Raw genomic sequence first — 17,122 nt, 5'->3', positions numbered from 1 at the left:
GATTAGGAATAATTGTGTAACGTTTCATTTAATGTCATTTAATGCTCATAATTGCCTCTTTAAGGCTAAGGCATTATACCTTTTCCTAGAAAAATCAACTATAAAAGGAGGAGGTCTCAGCATTTGTAAAAAAAGGAGAGATCATTGAGATTACTTTGAAATACGAACTTATTTACTACTTTATTATCTTCAAAAATTTCTTATTCTTTTCGTCTCCTGATTATCAGTAACCCGATTTTTCTTCTTAATTTCTAGTTTTAACCGAAATTCTATTTTTTTTGGTTAAACACCAACCATGTTGTATAGGATGGAGTGTTGGCCAGTCAAGAACTTTTATATCCAAAAGTTGAAAGTAGCGGAGATGAGGATACTAAGATGGATGTGTGGGTTTACTTAGAGACATAAAGTCAATAATGAAATTATTCGGGACAAGGTGTAGGTGACTCTCGTGGAGGATAAGATGCGATAAGTTAGGCTGAGATAGTTCGAACATGTGAAAAGGAGATGTCCAGGCACCCCCTCCCCCCTGTGAGGAGGTGTGAGAGGTTGAACATCGTGAGCCTGAAAAGAGATAGAGGAAGGCTAACGCAGAATTAGGGAGAGGAGATTAGGTAGGATATTACTCATCGTCGATTGACTGAGGACATTACCCTTGATATGAGGTTGTGAAGGTCGAGGATTAGGGTAGAAGGTTAGTAGTAGTAGTTGAGCGTACTTTCCTTCCATTCCGGTAGCTGTAGTATTACTCTTGGTTTGTCTTTTTCTTGAATTTTTAGTATTATCTGATGTTGCTAATGCTTCAGTCTGCTGCTGCTCTTATTTTTTTTCCTATGACTCTCTACTATTTTTATATTTTAATTTGCTTTACTGCTGTGAGTGTGCTTGCTTGAGCCGAAGGTTTTTTGGAAACAGGTTCTCTACCTACACAAGGTCGGGATAAGATTTGCATGTATACTATTTTTTCAAACCGCACACGTGAAAATATATTGAGTACTATGTTATTGTTATAGTTATTTTATACACGATTAATGTAAGAAATTTCTACACTACTAGGCCATTCAAAGGATATATCTGTAGCTATTTCTTCCATACACACACAAAAGAAGTGAAATATATAATAAAGTTAAACTGTTTCCTTTCGACTTGTGAAGTACATATAACTTTTAAAACTCTTTCTTCTTTCTTTTTCTTTTTTTGCCATAAGGATTTCACTCAAAAAGGAACAAAGGATGACAAAAGAGGGTCTGGACTCCGGAGAAAAAGAAAAGTAGAAATATCGTGGGATAGCCATTTTTTAATATGGTATTTAGTTTTTATTCTGTATTTTTAATGTTGAACAAAAATAGCCACTACTCTATTAAAATTAATACGAAAAGACGTTTTTACCCTTTTTTCATGAGTGTTGTATAAATATTAAGGATATGGTGTCCTTAATACTTACACTGCACACATGAAGTTAAGGACGCCATGTCCTTAACATTTACATTGCACATATGAAGTTAAGGACTTGACAGGACACTTTGTCCTTAATATTTACACAACATTCTTGAAGTTAAGGACACCATATCCTTAATATTAACACAACACTCATAAAGTTAAGGACATTATGTCCTTAATATTTACACTGCATATATGAAGTTAAGGACATGAGGTCCTAAAGTTTAACTACAAAAGGTGCAAATACAAGTTAAGGACATTATGTCCTTAACATTTACACTGCACATATGGAGTTAAGGACGCCATGTCCTTAACATTTACACTGCACATATGAAGTTAAGGACATGACAGACACTTTGTCCTTAATATTTACACAGCATATATGAAGTTAAGGACATTATGTCCTTAATATTTACACATCGTCCGGGCGGATAAAAATTTATTAACCACTGGCTAAAGAGTAAATACATTTTAAATAGTAGCTAAAAAGTAAAGATATCTCTAATTAGTGGCTAACTGTGCACTTCCCCGTAAACAATTGGGCCTGGGCCATCTACTGTGCTCGCACTAGTAAGCCCATTTCAGTATGTACCAATCTCCTCGCTAATTTCCCGCGTACTTCCATGGATATACAAACTTCCGAACTCCTCGGTTTTCCCCACAGAAATTTCAATGGTGGTGAATGAAGGTTTAATCAAGCACCTTCACTCCTGAAGAAACACTCCTCATTTGGTTTTCCTTTTCTCTTCTTTCTTCTCCTTCATTTTTTAGCCCTAATTGTATTCACCATTCACATTATCACTATATACACAATCATCACTCAGAGGTGGATCCATAATTTAAAATTAATAGGTGCACGCACTTCTTAATATACATATACATTTGTTTATTCTATTTCCTTAATTTTGTTTAATTTGTTTTTTTTTCCTGTTTTACAGAGATATTAATTTTTGTGAATTATCTTCCGGAATCCGATAATGATATCGGACTCCGCCATGGAAGATGACTAGAATATTCGAAACGCCGGCGTCTCACCTCCGCCATTTCAAGCAATCGTTGAAGACCAAATCCTTAATCTCCTCTTCAACCGACGAACCTCAATTGATCGATAGCTTATGGCGCCTCTATATTCTCGATCCAAACAGCGACATTGTCAATCGCTGGAACTACGTGTTCCTCATCACGTGTTTAATCTCTCTTTTCATCGATCCTCTGTACTTTTACATCCCTTACGTCAGCGAAAACGCTTGTATGGCCACTGATGACGAAGCGGCCACACAAATTACCGTCTATCGTACTCTTACGGATGTTTTTTATTTCCTACATATTCTTATGAAGTTTCGAACGGCTTTTGTGGCGCCCAGCTCGAGAGTTTTTGGCCGTGGTGAGCTTGTTATGGATGCCAAAGAAATTGCGATTCGGTACCTCAAGACTGATTTAATTGTTGATTTTACTGCCGCGCTTCCCCTGCCTCAAGTGAGTATCTATACTTTATTTGACTTGACACAAAATTTGATGCTATTATTTGACTTTATTAAAATAGTGATTGTGGAAGAAAATAGTGAACTAATGGTTAAAATGTCAATTGTATGGGAAACCATCACGTCATGAATAAATCTGAATAAGTTACTCCCTTCATCCTAATGTTTGCTTATTGTTTAAAAAGGCACGCAGTTTAATAAAGAAATACTTATGAAACTTGTCATTTAATACAAGTGATCGACATTTTTGTTGCATAAATTGGGATAGAGGAAGTACCAAATTTGAATTTTTGAAGTTGTAATCAGAATGTCTTTCATAAATTATAAACGCAGCAATGTTTCAGATTTCTTGAGGAGCCATCACAATCTTATCTTTTAAGGCATGGACACAATTATTTGTTTTTCAGTTGGAATAATCACCATGAACATTCAAGTTTAGTACTGCTATTATTCTTCTTTTCATTTTTTTCTCTTTACCTCTTGCAGATTGTCATTAAATATGTCATACCCGCAGCTAAAAGAAATGGATCTGGTCACTCCAAAAGTACTCTTGCTCTTATCGTTCTCATCCAATACGTGCCAAGGTTGTTCGTTATTTTTCCGTTAAATCAGCAGATTATCAAAACTACAGGTTTTATTGCTAAAACAGCTTGGGCAGGAGCAGCTTACAATCTCCTTCTTTTCATGTTAGCCAGTCATGTAAACACTCATGCCCATCTCTTTCATTTTGGAATTTGGTATCAGAAGACACAAACTAGAAATCACCTGACTTGTGAGTTGTGTGCGTTTTCTTCTGTTTCGTGTGCAGGTGGCAGGAGCTTCATGGTATGTGGCATCTATAGGAAGACAGTACTCTTGCTGGTCGAATGAATGTAAGAAGGAACGTGATGCAGTTCCACCGTGCGTGCCTGATTTCTTAGATTGTACAAGTGATACGGATACATATGTACGCGATTATTGGCGAAACAGCACGCAAGTGCTTGTAAAATGTGATGCTATAAATGATGAAGATTCTGGTTTTAAGTTTGGAATTTTCGCTGACGCCTTTACTAATGAAGTGGCTTCATCAACATTCATGGAGAAATATTTATACTGTCTTTGGTGGGGTCTAAGAAATTTGAGGTTTGGTTTCTTAAACTGCAAACTTACTTTTCTTCTTCACTCCCTTTATGTCTCTTTTGTCTTTTCCTCCTTAGTTTTGCAATTCAATGATATTGCTGACTATAATTGAAGGTTGGCTTAGTTTTGCATATTCAATGGTCTTGATGATTATAATTGAGGGATAGCTTAGTTTTGCATATTCAATGGTGTTGATGATTATAACCGAAGGTTGGCTTAGTTTTGCATATTCAATGGTCTTGCTGATTATAATTGAAGGTTGGCGTAGTTTTGCATATTCAATGGTGTCGGTGATTAAAATTGAAATTTGCATATTCAGTGGTAGTGGTGATTATACTTGAAGGTTGGCTTAGTTTTGCATATTCAATGGTGTTGGTGATTATAATTGAAGGCTGGCTTAGTTTTGCATATTCAGTGGTAGTGGTGATTATACTTGAAGGTTGGCTTCTCAAAGTTGTTCCCCCTTTTGACTTGGGTGTAACTTAAGATACATATTCTTATTCTGATATAGTCCTTCCATTTCATTTATGTGACAGTATTTGACTAGTCAAGAAGTAATTTAAGAAAGAAAGAAAAACTATTTACACATATGCTAAATATATGTAACATACCAAAAATATACAACAACAACGACCCAGTAGAATCCCACTAGTGGGGTATGAGGAGGGTAGAGTGTACGCAGACCTTACCCCTACCCCGAAGGGATAGAGAGGTTGTTTACCCTCGGCTCAGAGACAATAGATCCGTAACAACAACAGAAACCAGAAAAATTGTATCACCATCATAAGACAGCAAATAAATGGAAAGACCAAAATGTGAAAGACAGCAAAAATGTGAAACACAACAAAAACCGGTAGCAGTCCTAGACAAAACACTATCAGACTAGCCGGCACAACAAGGAGAAACGATCGACTACCCCCGAACCTACAACCCTAATGCTCGACCTCAAACATACCAAAAATATCTTTAGATTTTATGGTCTTAGTGCCTTGTCATTAATTCCTATAATGGTAGAGTCTAATGAAGGGTAATATGAGAGCTTTAGAATTAAAGACTTCCATATATCGGAAGGTGTCAATCTTCTTGGAATGGACTAAATTGGAAAGAATGTCATATAAAATGGAACTCGAGGGAGTATATTTGTTTAGCTGCTATGTAGTACAGTTTATACGAACTGATTGTATTTATAAAAATTAGTCTGACTTTTAAAGGACCCTTTGGGTTTAGGTCTGCATCCTGAATATGCAAGTCACTCTGTCTGTTTGGTACCCAGTCTCTTCTGTTGGGCTAGTTCGTTAGGCAGCTAAGAGTTGAACTATGATTTCACAAATATTCACCATTGTCTATCTCGGCTACTTAAGTTTGGCAAAAACTTCCAGTGCTATTAATCATTGTAAATTATAAAGTATGTTCCCTGCTACTGCATAGAGATCCTCTAGAGGCTTTGTCTTGGATCTTGTTGACTACTCCGTATTTTGTCAATCACAATGAAGGATTCTATTCATTTTTCATAGCTGATTTCATTGAAATGAATTTCTTGTCTCCTTTGTTGCTTAAGATACCATCAAATCTTTTCAGATCTTTTTTCAGGTTAGAGAATCTTATTTTTGTCTTTACAAATGTTGTCTTGCAGTTCATATGGGCAGAATTTGAATACTAGCACTTATATTGGAGAAACATTATTCAGCATTTCCATATGCATCATTGGCTTAGTTCTCTTTGCACAGCTTATTGGAAACATGCAGGTAAAATTTTGATGATAATATGTCGGAATAGATCATTATTATCACCTTGTGCAGTTAGCTGAAGCGATTTCATCATGGTTTATGTACATCATTGATTTCGAATACATGTTATGTCAGTCACCTTAACGTTGTTCTGATGATTCACCTCTAGAACAATGTTAAGCATGATAGGACTGTTGAATAAGACATTGTTAATTTGTGATAGTTGATTTATATAATTTCATCTTAGTTATCAGCAACATGAAATATTTCACGGAGTTGGAAATTTAGTTCTTTCAAGAGTAACAATGTCTCGTTCGACAGTCCTATCATGCTTAATATTGTTCTAGAGGTGATTTATCACAACGTAAAGGTGACTGACATAACTCCAATTTTTCTAGTTCAAGTTAATGTCTGCTATGTGCCATTACTCAAGATCTGTTTCCTAAAACTCTCATATAATAAGCAGCTTAGGTTCATCGGCATTAGTAGTATAACCAGTAATCAACATTAATTCTGAGTTGAACTGGGTACAGTGATATCTATTCTTAAATTATGCTTAGGTTTGTAGGTGATTGGTAAGACTTGCTTAAAATTTGAGCTATCTTTTTTCATTTGTTTCATCTAGTATAGTACATGCTTCTTTGTCCTTGATACACTTACGAGTTTCTTCCCTTTCAGACTTATCTGCAATCTATGACCGTAAAAATTGAGGAATGGAGAATTAGAAAAAGAGATATAGAAGAATGGATGAGGCACCGACAGTTGCCTGAAGACTTGCAAGAACGTGTTCGTCGTTTTGATCAATGTAAATGGCTTGCTACAAGAGGAGTTAATGAAGAAGACATCTTGCAATCTTTGCCTTTGGATCTTCGTCGTCAAATCCAAAGACACCTATGCCTTAAACTTGTTCGACGAGTATGTCTTTCTCGCACTATCATAGATCATTTTTTTTGCTAGACCGTGCATTATATTAGAGTATCATGACAAGTTGGCCATGTCATTACGATCTTTATATATATGTCATGGCCTGATCATCCGATATATGGTGTTTGCGCTATTTAACTTCTCTTGGCATTGAAACACTTTCAGGAGGCAAACATAAAGGAAAAGAGCTGTAGACAGAAAACATTTGGCCACAAGTTAAACAAATATAAACTAATTGAGCAAAAGAAATGCATTTGTACTAATGAATGTTACCTATAAAAAACATTACTAGTATTGGTGGATGAATAAAGAAAATAACTTTATCTGTTTAATCATCAACTAAGCTTTGACATGTGATGTGCCTTACATTCTGTATTGTATTCAGTCACTTACTTGTACTTGTGTTCCTACTCTGTAAATACCTAAGCTAGCCACTTCTATTTGCTAAGCTTTAGAGATCCCAAAATCTCCTGTCTATGCAGGTTCCATTTTTTGCACAAATGGACGACCAGCTGCTTGATGCAATTTGTGAACGACTAGTCTCGTCCCTAAGCATAAAGGGTACTTATGTTGTTCGAGAAGGTGATCCAGTAAATGAGATGCTCTTTATCATCAGGGGACAACTAGAGAGCTCCACGACAAATGGGGGAAGATCTGGATTCTTCAATTCTATCACTCTTAGACCTGGTGATTTCTGTGGTGAAGAATTGCTGACATGGGCCTTAGTTCCTAATTCAACGCAATTGCCTTCTTCAACTCGAACTGTGAGAACACTTTCTGAAGTTGAAGCATTTGCACTTCGAGCTGAAGACCTTAAATTTTTCGCGGTTCAGTTTAAACGTCTTCACAGTAAGAAGCTACAACATGCATTCAGGTATTATTCTCAACAGTGGAGAACATGGGGTGCTTGCTTAATACAGGCTGCATGGAGAAGGTATAGGAAGAAAAAGATGGAAACTGAATTGGCTTTACAAGAGAGCTATTACTATAATCAAGATCCTAACAACGAGGGTAACTACGATTATGATCAAAATTATGAGGCTTTTGAAGATGTTGGTCTTGAGCAACCATTAGTAGGCAGTGCTCATAGTTCCCAACAACTTGGAGCTACAATTTTGGCTAAAAGATTTGCTACTAATACAAGAAGAGGAATAGAACAGAAGGTTCAGATGACTGATTCTTCTTCCAGCTTAAAGATGCCCAAGTTGTTTAAGCCAGATGAGCCTGATTTTTCTGCAGAATGAAGCCATTAATTAATTAGTTAGAACACCCAGCTTTACTGAAAGGTACTAGTGAGTAATCAAAAAGCTAGTACACTTTTTGTTTGTAAATTTCAGGAGCCATAGGCCTTTGTCAATTTTGACTACAATATTCCTCTTACAATCATGTGAAATACAACCTTCTTTTGTACTTGATTGTGCCTAAACTTGTGACGGATGATAAAGCTACAGATAATTAGGTGGTCAAATTATATACAACAACCTTGTGGGTCTGGGGAGGGTAGTGTGTGGGTAGATCTTACCCCTACCTTGTGAGGATAGAGAGGTTATTTCTAATAGACCCTCAGCTCAGGAAAACATAAATACCACATTAATGAGGTCAAATTAGATAAGTTTATGTAATTGTTTTAACAGAACAACTCTATTTCACCAAAAAATAGTTTTTTTTTTCCAAATAAAAAATAATATCTCTTGTTTGTTTGGTGCAGAAAAAATTGTACCACCAAAAAGTTGGTCTCTTTCCCTGCCAGGAAGGAGAAAGAAAAAGTTCAACCATCTTACTCTTCATTATTTTAAAAAGCGCAGAAAGTGAAAGAACATGAAAAGCAAATAAAAAAAATAATGTATGTTAAAGAAGTGAAACGGAACAGAAAGAAGAGCAATGATATGTAAGAATATTATCATCAATCAGCTACCCTTAATTAGCATTTGAGCTGGAATAAAAAATTTCTGATATAAAGCACATATGTTGTAATAATAAATTTTACGCGGCACAAAATTTAAATTAATCCGTCAAAAAAAGAGATAACAGCATCTATGCAATTGGATTACGTGTAACTAGTTTGACACAGAGACAGTGCATCGCTCCTTTTGCATGGGCGCGCAACGCATTTTTCTCAGCGAATTTTGTGTATGCCCTAATTTCTTAAACTGTGCTTATCCCCTTCTACTTCTGAATTCATCAGCAAAATTTAAGTGATCTCTTGCTGCCTGTTACATGCTATGGCTACTCTACGGTTCTCTTCTTTGCTGGCTTCTTCCTCTCTTCCTTCTTTTCGTTCTTCAGGTATATACCTCTTTACCTTTGTTTCTGCACAAAATAATTTTGACGGATCTTGATTATTATTGCCTCCATTTGATTTCAGTATCTAACTTATCTACACTTTTATGTGTAACGTTACCTATTATAGCAGTTAGCAAGTTGTCTGTCTTACTGTAATTTTTTTTAGGTAACTAACTTTATTTATTAATTATGAATAGTTACGTGTAGTTATCTTTTAAAAGATATGATGGTACAAAAATCATGTTATACTCTTAGGGGTCGTTTGGTTGGAAAAAAGTTATCCCAGGATTAATTATCCTATTCCACCTTTCTATGGGGATAAAAAAATACTTCAATCCCGGAATTAATTATATCGTAATTTTCTCCCAACCAAACATGGGATAAGCTCTTCTTAAATTTAGTCCCGGATTTAATTATTCTTTATCCCTCGTACCAAACGAGCTCTTAGTGTCTAGAAGTTAAACTCTTGATCCTATATGTGTCTTTGACCGAACAAAGTTTAAGAAAGAAAATTTTGACTAATAAGTTAAATATATAGTATATACTCCTATAATATACCAAAAGTACATGTGGTCTTGCCATGTCAATTCCTATTGGATTATTTTCTTATAGGGATAAAACAGAAAGCTTAAGATAAAGGAGTTTCTAGATATCCAAAGGAATCAATTTTTCGACTGAAAAATGGAACAAAGGAGTAGTCCATTTCTAACCAAAAGAGTTGCTTTCACCTGGGTTTTTAGTGTCTTGATGATTAAACAAGCTAAGTTTGACTTAAATTCATCTGCTTATATTCTCTTTTATCTATTCTGATTTATAGGTTTGAGATTTCAATCTAAAGGTAGATACTTTGAGTACTCGAAAAATGGTATCAGAAGTTTTAGTAGCGCCGTGGTGCATGAAGAGCCAATCACTCCACCTGTTGAGGTTAAATATAAGCAGCTTCTAATTAATGGACAGTTTGTAGATGCAGCCTCAGGTTGACTTTTATCCCTTAAAATCTTTCATTTCAAATTTTCTTCTAATGTTGCTTCTGCTCCACTCGATAAACATGTCATGAACTTCAAGAGTTAACATGGAGAATACTATGTCTTTAGGAAAGATGTTTCCTACATATGACCCTAGGACAGGGGATGTCATTACTATGGTTGCGGAGGCCGGCAGTGAAGATGTCAACTGTGCAGTCTCTGCTGCCCGTAAAGCATTTGATGAAGGACCATGGCCTAAAATGACTGCTTATGTAAGGACACATACAGTAACTGAGCCTTCTTATCTTTCTCGATCCTCTTCCTTGCTCCCAACAGATAAAGGCGGATTCAGTATTTAAATTTGATGTGTTCAACCTTTAAGGTTCTTACTATTTGACGCATTGAGCTTCTGAAATTTTGGGAATTCTTTTATATTTGCTAACATTTTAGTAAATTTTCAAATATCTATCCATGTTATGTGTCGAAAATGACGGGTTCAGTTACACCAATCAAATCTATTGTCCATCCACCTTTGCCGATAATTGCTGCTTGTTTAGATGCCTTGTCTTACTTAAGTGTTAATTTGTTAAATGAATCATTTTTTTTTCAGGAAAGATCATGTATAATGTTGCGGTTTGCTGATTTGCTTGAGAAGCAAAGTGATGAACTTGCAGCACTTGAGACTTGGGACAATGGAAAGCCTTACGAACAAGCTGCAAATGAAGAATTACCAATGCTTATACGTCTTTTCAGATACTATGCTGGTTAAGAAAATTAAAATGGCGTTATATTTTCTCTGTTGATAGTAAAATTCTAATGTTTGCTGAAATCACCCGAATACTTTTCTAAGTTTTTCCATGTACATTCTTTTTCAGGTTGGGCTGATAAAATTCATGGTCTTACAGCTCCTGCTGACAGTTTGCACCATGTTCAGATCTTGCATGAGCCGATTGGTGTTGCAGGGCAGATAATACCCTGGAATTTTCCTCTATTAATGTTTGCTTGGAAGGTTTGCCCTGCACTCGCTTGTGGTAATACTGTCGTACTAAAACCTGCGGAACAGACCCCATTCTCTGCCCTTTACGTGTCAAAGTTATTCCACGAGGTATGTACCTAGGATAGCTGTACATTTGGTCTGCACTTGGTCTTGTCGTCACAGAACCTTTTTAAGTTATAATTCTAAAGAATATGCAGTTGTACTGTCATTGAGTTCGTTTTGATCTATTTGTTTACAAATATCAGTAGTTTCACATCTATAAGCGAAAACTTTCCCACTGTTGGTGCAGCTTAACGTGAAGATATTCTCCATCTATAAAAGATGATAGCATGTTTTTTGTGCTTCAAACCATTTGACAGGTTGGACTTCCCCCTGGAGTCTTGAATGTCATACCTGGCTTTGGTAGTGCAGGTGCAGCTCTTGCCAGTCATATGGATGTCGATAAGGTATTTTTGAGTTTTGGCTTTGTTCCTGAAATTGCCTTATGAGCCTATAATATACTAATGAAGGGAAACAGAACCTTGATTATAGCCTTTCGTTAGAGAGTACAATCCACATGTAGGGTAAATGAAGAAACTTATATCTTTTTCTTCTAACTCAACAAGAAGAGTTTATGCATCCTGATGTCCTTTCAGCTTTTGTACTTCATGCTCACTTTTGTTGATACTGTTGTGATGTGTAAAGTTTTGTAATGAATATTCGGGAATAGGTGAGGGAGAATGAAGGAGAACTGACATCTTCTTTTTTCTTCACTTTAAACAGCTTGGCCCTTGATATTACTTTCTTGCATATTATGGTGTCGTTTTTTTAGAATTTTTTATTTATCTGTGATGCCTAAAATGCAATGTATCTCTACATCACTCATTTTTGTGTCTACAGCTTGCTTTTACAGGGTCCACAGAAACTGGTCAAGCGGTACTAAGTGCAGCTGCAAAGAGCAACCTAAAGCCAGTGACTTTGGAAATCGGAGGAAAATCTCCTTTCATCATTTGTGAAGATGCAGACATTAATAAAGCTGTTGAGTTGGCTCATTCTGCGGTTTTCTTTAATCAGGTAGCAGAGTTCCACCCTCAGAAAATTGTGACTTCTGGTGCTTGCTCTGGAAAAAATAATTTTCAAATATTTGCAGGGACAATGTTGCTGCGCTGGATCACGGACATTTGTACATGAAAGGGTATATGATGATTTGTAGAGAAAGCCAAGGCCCGTGCTTTAAAACGTGTAGTTGGCGACCCTTTCAAGAAGGGAGTTGAACAAGGTCCTCAGGTACTATTCTTCCTGTAATAAAAAAATAGAATGAACAAGAGGAATAATATATCTTTACCAATTTGGAAGTAGCCAACTTTTCAGGGAAAGAGTTTGCCACTGGGACCTTTGTTATTTCCTTTTCATCAGATTACATATAAACTTAAATCACGAAGTTCTGGCATAGGATAATAGTAATTCTGAACTTTTATTTGCATTTCTGAAGTAGCTGTAACGCGGCCTTTTCTTGTATGAATAGATTGATACCGAGCAATTTGAGAAGATTCTTAAGTACATAGAATCTGGTATCGAAAGCGGGGCTACTCTTGAGTCTGGAGGGGAAAGATTGGGTTCCAAGGGCTTCTATGTCCAACCTACTGTCTTCTCAAATGTCCAGGTACAACTGCCATTGCCCATAAGATATATCCATACATAAAGTAAAAAGACGAATATGATAGCGATGGCATCGAATGGTTTAGTTTAAGATTATTTTTCAATTATTTAGGACAACATGCTGATTGCCAAAGATGAGATATTTGGACCAGTACAGTCCCTCTTGAAATTCAAGTAAGAGTACATTTCATCTTTATGTTTTCTAGCTGTGCTTGTATTTCTTTTATCAATTCTGAACCTGACCTTGAAACATTCAGGGATCTTGAAGAGGTCATTCGAAGAGCAAACTCGACACATTATGGATTGGCGGCGGGTGTTTTTACTCAGAACATAGATGTAGCCAATACAATATCTCGAGCCCTTAGAGTAGGGACAGTGTGGGTTAACTGCTTTAACATATTTGATGCTGCCATTCCCTTTGGTGGGTATAAGATGAGTGGACATAGAAGAGAAAAGGGAGTCTACAGCCTCAATAACTACTTGCAAGTCAAAGCTATTGTTACCCCTCTGAAGAATCCAGCATGGATGTAGTTTTCTTTTGAAGAATCAACCTAAACAGCCGCCCACCCAACTGCTTAAATTAAAAATAGCTGGCGGATGTTGTAATATATGTATAATCCATGTATAATATGTATATAATCATGTATAATTAGTGTATAATATATGTATATCGGCTAGAAAAGTAAACAGTAAATTCAGTCGGCGATTTGTGTAAAGTTCCTTTTCTTTTCTGTTTTGTGGTGGCACTTTTCTATATATTTTGCAACATGCAATCTTTTTTAAGGTCACTTGTATACTTTTTTGGATAAGATGCAACATGCAATCTTTGTTTTTGTATTTTCTTTTGTATACTTTGGCTGACCTAATACAACATGCAATCCTGTTTTCATGAGATCTTTTTTATACTTTCGTAGATAAGATGTGAAACAGTCTTGTTTTCTGTGAGATCGTTTGCCTTTGTGCGACTCATGAATTTTCATATTTTCCTAACCGTCCAACATGTTTGCTTGCTGTTATAGCTAGTGCATCTTCCAGCTTGTCAACAACTTTCTCAATGGAGGGTCTATTTTGCTTTGGTTCAATGCATGAAATAGCCAACTCCAATGTGCTGGAAAGCCTCTGTTGAGTAATCTCCATGAAGTTTTGGATCAACAAATACCATTGCCCGTCTTTCCCTCATCAGCGATTTCGCCTTAAATGACAGGTATTTATCAACATCAGTTTTCTTTTACGATTACTTAAACATTCATGAAAAGGGATAGTTGTTTACAATTTTGTCCAATGTTGTTGGTTGCTCCATGTTCATATTGATAACTTCCCTCCCAGAGAGGCTCTGCAGAAGTACTATTCCCCAAGTGTATACATCACCTGCTGAATTTACAAGATGATTCGTTTCATATTCCGGATTGACATAACTAAAAGTGCCTCTCACTTCTGAGATCATGTAGGATTCATCTTTGTCTATACCTTGGACAATCCGAAGTCAGAAAGCTTAGCTTCAAAATTTTGTCCTAGGAGTATGTTTGTCCTGCTGTCCCTTCACCAATGAAGTTTGATTCATTTAGATTGTTTGTAGCAGAGTAGACCTCCTCAATGGAGACTTCCACACTAGAATCTTTTGGCATTGCCAATTAATTTATCAACCTTTTTAGTCCGTTATACGCAACATGTTCAAAAGTTGCAAAACTGAAACAAAAAAAGTGGCGGCTATTTTTTAGGTAACCTGATAGCGGCAATCTGGAGAGGAACATCACCAAATTTCTTATCAGATGCATCTACTTGTCAAATTCTAGTACTTGATAGTATACTTGTAAATTTCTTATGAAATTCTAGTACTTGTAATGCAAACCTACATCTACATATATCTGATTCAACCTTCATGTACTTGTCATTTTCCGACTTCTTTTCCTTCCAGCTATTTATACAGGACTGACACGACTGACCCCCTTGGTCAAATTGAAAGTTATTAGTCAAACTTTCGAGTTTGTCTCCTAACTTCATGTTAACATCGTTAAAAGAGAAATCTGAGCAGCTGCCACCACCTCTTGTTAGTTTCTCAATCCCACAACTAAAAACAACTATCCCATTTCCTTCTTCATTTATCTTAGTCAAGCAGTTTGTCTGCTAAGTCGAATTCAGGTACAACTGCCCTGATTCCCATTGCATAAATGTAGTCTCGGAACGGTTCTTCACAATCATCATTCAAGTTTCTCTGTTGATATATAATAGTTGCGTTATGACAGCTAGAAAAAAAAAAAAAACAGTGCTAGATATGGAGGTAAAATTTAAGTCATATTTTATTAAGAGAAAAAAGTTTTGTTGTTAAATGAGATCAGCCGTCAGCATTTGACCTATTGCTCTTTTCTTGGTTTAAACATCACATAGCGATAGTGACGGAAAGATTTTGATGAATTGTTCAAAGGAAAAGTAGTTGAGAAACCAGGGAAAAGAATGTTTATTCTCATCACGTCAACTAAAATAAGGGAATGCTAGCACTTCTCGTCCGCCTGCAAATAAGCTAATACGTATTATGGAAATATAGGAAAGTTTGTGGCAGCTTATACTACGTTGTCACTTTGATTTTTGCTCTATTAGTTTTGTGTTTTATCCATTTGTATTCGACAAAGAACAATGACTAGAGTCCAGAGAGGTCAAAAATATATAATCCTAGTATGTGCCTATGCATTCACGATGTGAAAATACTAATACAATTAGTTTACTTATGAGGTATTGAGTTTAACTTCTATACATTGAGATAATTATACGTTATAATTTTTGACGATACTACTAGTTATCCAATAACTATAAAGTAAGTTCTAATGATAAGTGAAATTAGTATTCTCGAAAACAAGGCATGTTACTAGCTATAATAAATTAAAAACTACTAGGGGTAATTATTTTATAATTTCTTACAAATATCAACCTATGTAAGTCAAATCTTTCACGAAAAAATCTTTCATCTTTATGTACGAAATGATATAGAGTTTCCTTTCGATGTAAGTGTCAGGATCGGGAATCCGGATAGTGCGGAATTTAGCCAAACAATGTTATAATGACAATAATAAAGACAATATAAGTTGATAATAATGGTAATTAAAGCATATAAAGAAGGCACCAATTTAATGTGATTCGGTCCGTGTGACCTACGTCCACAAGCGGAAAGGAACAATTTCACTATAACAATAAGAGTATAAAATTAGAGTAAATACTCTAATTAATCCCAATACCCAAGAGAACAACCTCACAAGATCACTCCAAAGAAAAAGTTCACACAAGTGTTTCCCAATACTCAGCTCTCTTACAAAACTCTATAATGAAAGAAATGAGAGGTAAGAGATATTTGTCTCAAACTTTGGTGTGTATGATATAGACATCTGCTAGCCTATTTATAAGAAAATAAGATGGTCATTGTATGGAATATGATTGGCCAGCAAGGCCTTTAATGAATGGACATAAAATTTATATCAAGTGACCAATGAAAGACCATAGAGAAGCCAACAAGGCTTATAGTCTATGGCCAAAAGTAAGCCACGTATATCACAAATCTCCACCTTGGATTGGTTTTGGATAATATAATAAAATTGCGTCTCCTTTCCGCAAAAGCCCAGTGGGCGAAATCATTCTTCATAAATGCCAAGCAAAGCTTAAACTTGGCAACTGGAAGAGGTTTCGTGAAAATGTCAGCAGGATTGTCTCTAGTGTTGATCTTCTGAACATAGACTTTTCCTTCAGCAATGGTTTCTCTGATGAAGTGATACTTGATATCGATATGCTTCGTCCTTTCATGATACATATGATCTTTAGTCAAGTGAATGACACTTTGACTATCACGAAAAATGGTAATACCACCTTGGTGTGAATTGAGTTTAGCAAGTAGACCCTTTAATCATAAGGCTTCTTTGATCGCCTCGGTCACTGACATATATTCTGCTTTGGTAGTAGATAAAACTACTACATGTCGTAACGTAGCTTTCCAACTGATAGCGCAACCACCATGTAAAATACCTGTCAGTGATTTTCTTTTGTCAAGATCACCAACATAATCTGAGTCTACAAAACAACCAAAGTGTTAGTATTTCCCCAAACTCCAAACGTGTGTTTGAAGCACCTTGCAAGTATCTGAGAATCTATTTCACAACCTGCCAATGTGCTTTACTAGGGCAAGCCATATACCGGCTTACCACGCTCACTGCTTGTGAAATGTATGGACGTGTACAAACCATTGCATACATAATACTGCCGACTGCACCTGTGCCATATACCTCTATTCTTCTCTGACTGCGAGGACTGAGCAGCTAATAACTTAAAATGAGCAGCAAGAGGGGTACTAACTGGTTTAACATCTTTCATGCCAAACCTCTCCAAGGCTTTTTTCAAGTACTTTTTCTGGGTCAGGTATAGCCTATTGGATCCTCGATCTCTTTTGATCTCCATGCCAAGGATTTTCTTAGCTGCTTCCAAATCTTTCATCTCAAACTCACTTTTCAGCTGACTTTTCAAATTGTGAATTTCCGCCAAATCCTTAGCAACAATGAGCATATCATCAACATA

The 17,122-nt window shown here is 36.1% G+C and overlaps 1 protein-coding gene, 1 long non-coding RNA gene and 1 pseudogene across 3 annotated transcripts; 2 read left to right on the top strand and 1 right to left on the bottom strand.

Moving 5' to 3' along the window:
• Positions 1-2,078: 2,078 nt before the first annotated feature.
• Positions 2,079-8,159, top strand: LOC109243130 (cyclic nucleotide-gated ion channel 18-like). 2 transcript variants are annotated; one of them, XM_019410031.1, is made up of 7 exons: positions 2,079-2,169; positions 2,376-2,913; positions 3,405-3,617; positions 3,727-4,040; positions 5,671-5,782; positions 6,443-6,679; positions 7,171-8,159. In XM_019410031.1, the coding sequence occupies exons 2-7, from the start codon at positions 2,440-2,442 to the stop codon at positions 7,930-7,932; spliced, it is 2,112 nt and encodes a 703-aa protein (XP_019265576.1). In that variant the 5' UTR covers positions 2,079-2,169; positions 2,376-2,439; the 3' UTR covers positions 7,933-8,159. The 2 variants fall into 2 exon arrangements, with proteins under 2 accessions (XP_019265576.1, XP_019265575.1); XM_019410030.1 differs by lacking the exon at positions 2,079-2,169 and adding an exon at positions 2,182-2,289.
• A 493-nt stretch (positions 8,160-8,652) lies between these two features.
• On the top strand, positions 8,653-13,283 carry LOC109243128 (annotated as a pseudogene).
• Positions 13,284-13,384: 101 nt separating this feature from the next.
• On the bottom strand, positions 13,385-13,932 carry LOC109243129. The gene is made up of 2 exons (XR_002070503.1): positions 13,842-13,932; positions 13,385-13,763 (listed from the first exon to the last, which is right to left on the bottom strand). It is a non-coding gene; the product is annotated as an uncharacterized LOC109243129 (long non-coding RNA).
• Between the last annotated feature and the right edge of the window lie 3,190 nt (positions 13,933-17,122).

The sequence above is a fragment of the Nicotiana attenuata genome, unplaced genomic scaffold (genome assembly GCF_001879085.1).
Source record: "Nicotiana attenuata strain UT unplaced genomic scaffold, NIATTr2, whole genome shotgun sequence".
Lineage (NCBI taxonomy): Eukaryota > Viridiplantae > Streptophyta > Magnoliopsida > Solanales > Solanaceae > Nicotiana > Nicotiana attenuata.
This window is presented reverse-complemented; position numbering and strand designations above follow the sequence as displayed.

What these genes read in the sequence shown, in the direction of transcription:
- LOC109243130 (XM_019410031.1), top strand. Translation starts at nt 2,440, where the DNA reads ATGACTAGAATATTCGAAACGCCGGCGTCTCACCTCCGCCATTTCAAG. An exon ending in CCGCGCTTCCCCTGCCTCAA is followed by an intron (nt 2,914 to 3,404) that starts GTGAGTATCTAT and finishes TACCTCTTGCAG; the next exon opens with ATTGTCATTAAATATGTCAT. An exon ending in AGCTTATTGGAAACATGCAG is followed by an intron (nt 5,783 to 6,442) that starts GTAAAATTTTGA and finishes CTTCCCTTTCAG; the next exon opens with ACTTATCTGCAATCTATGAC.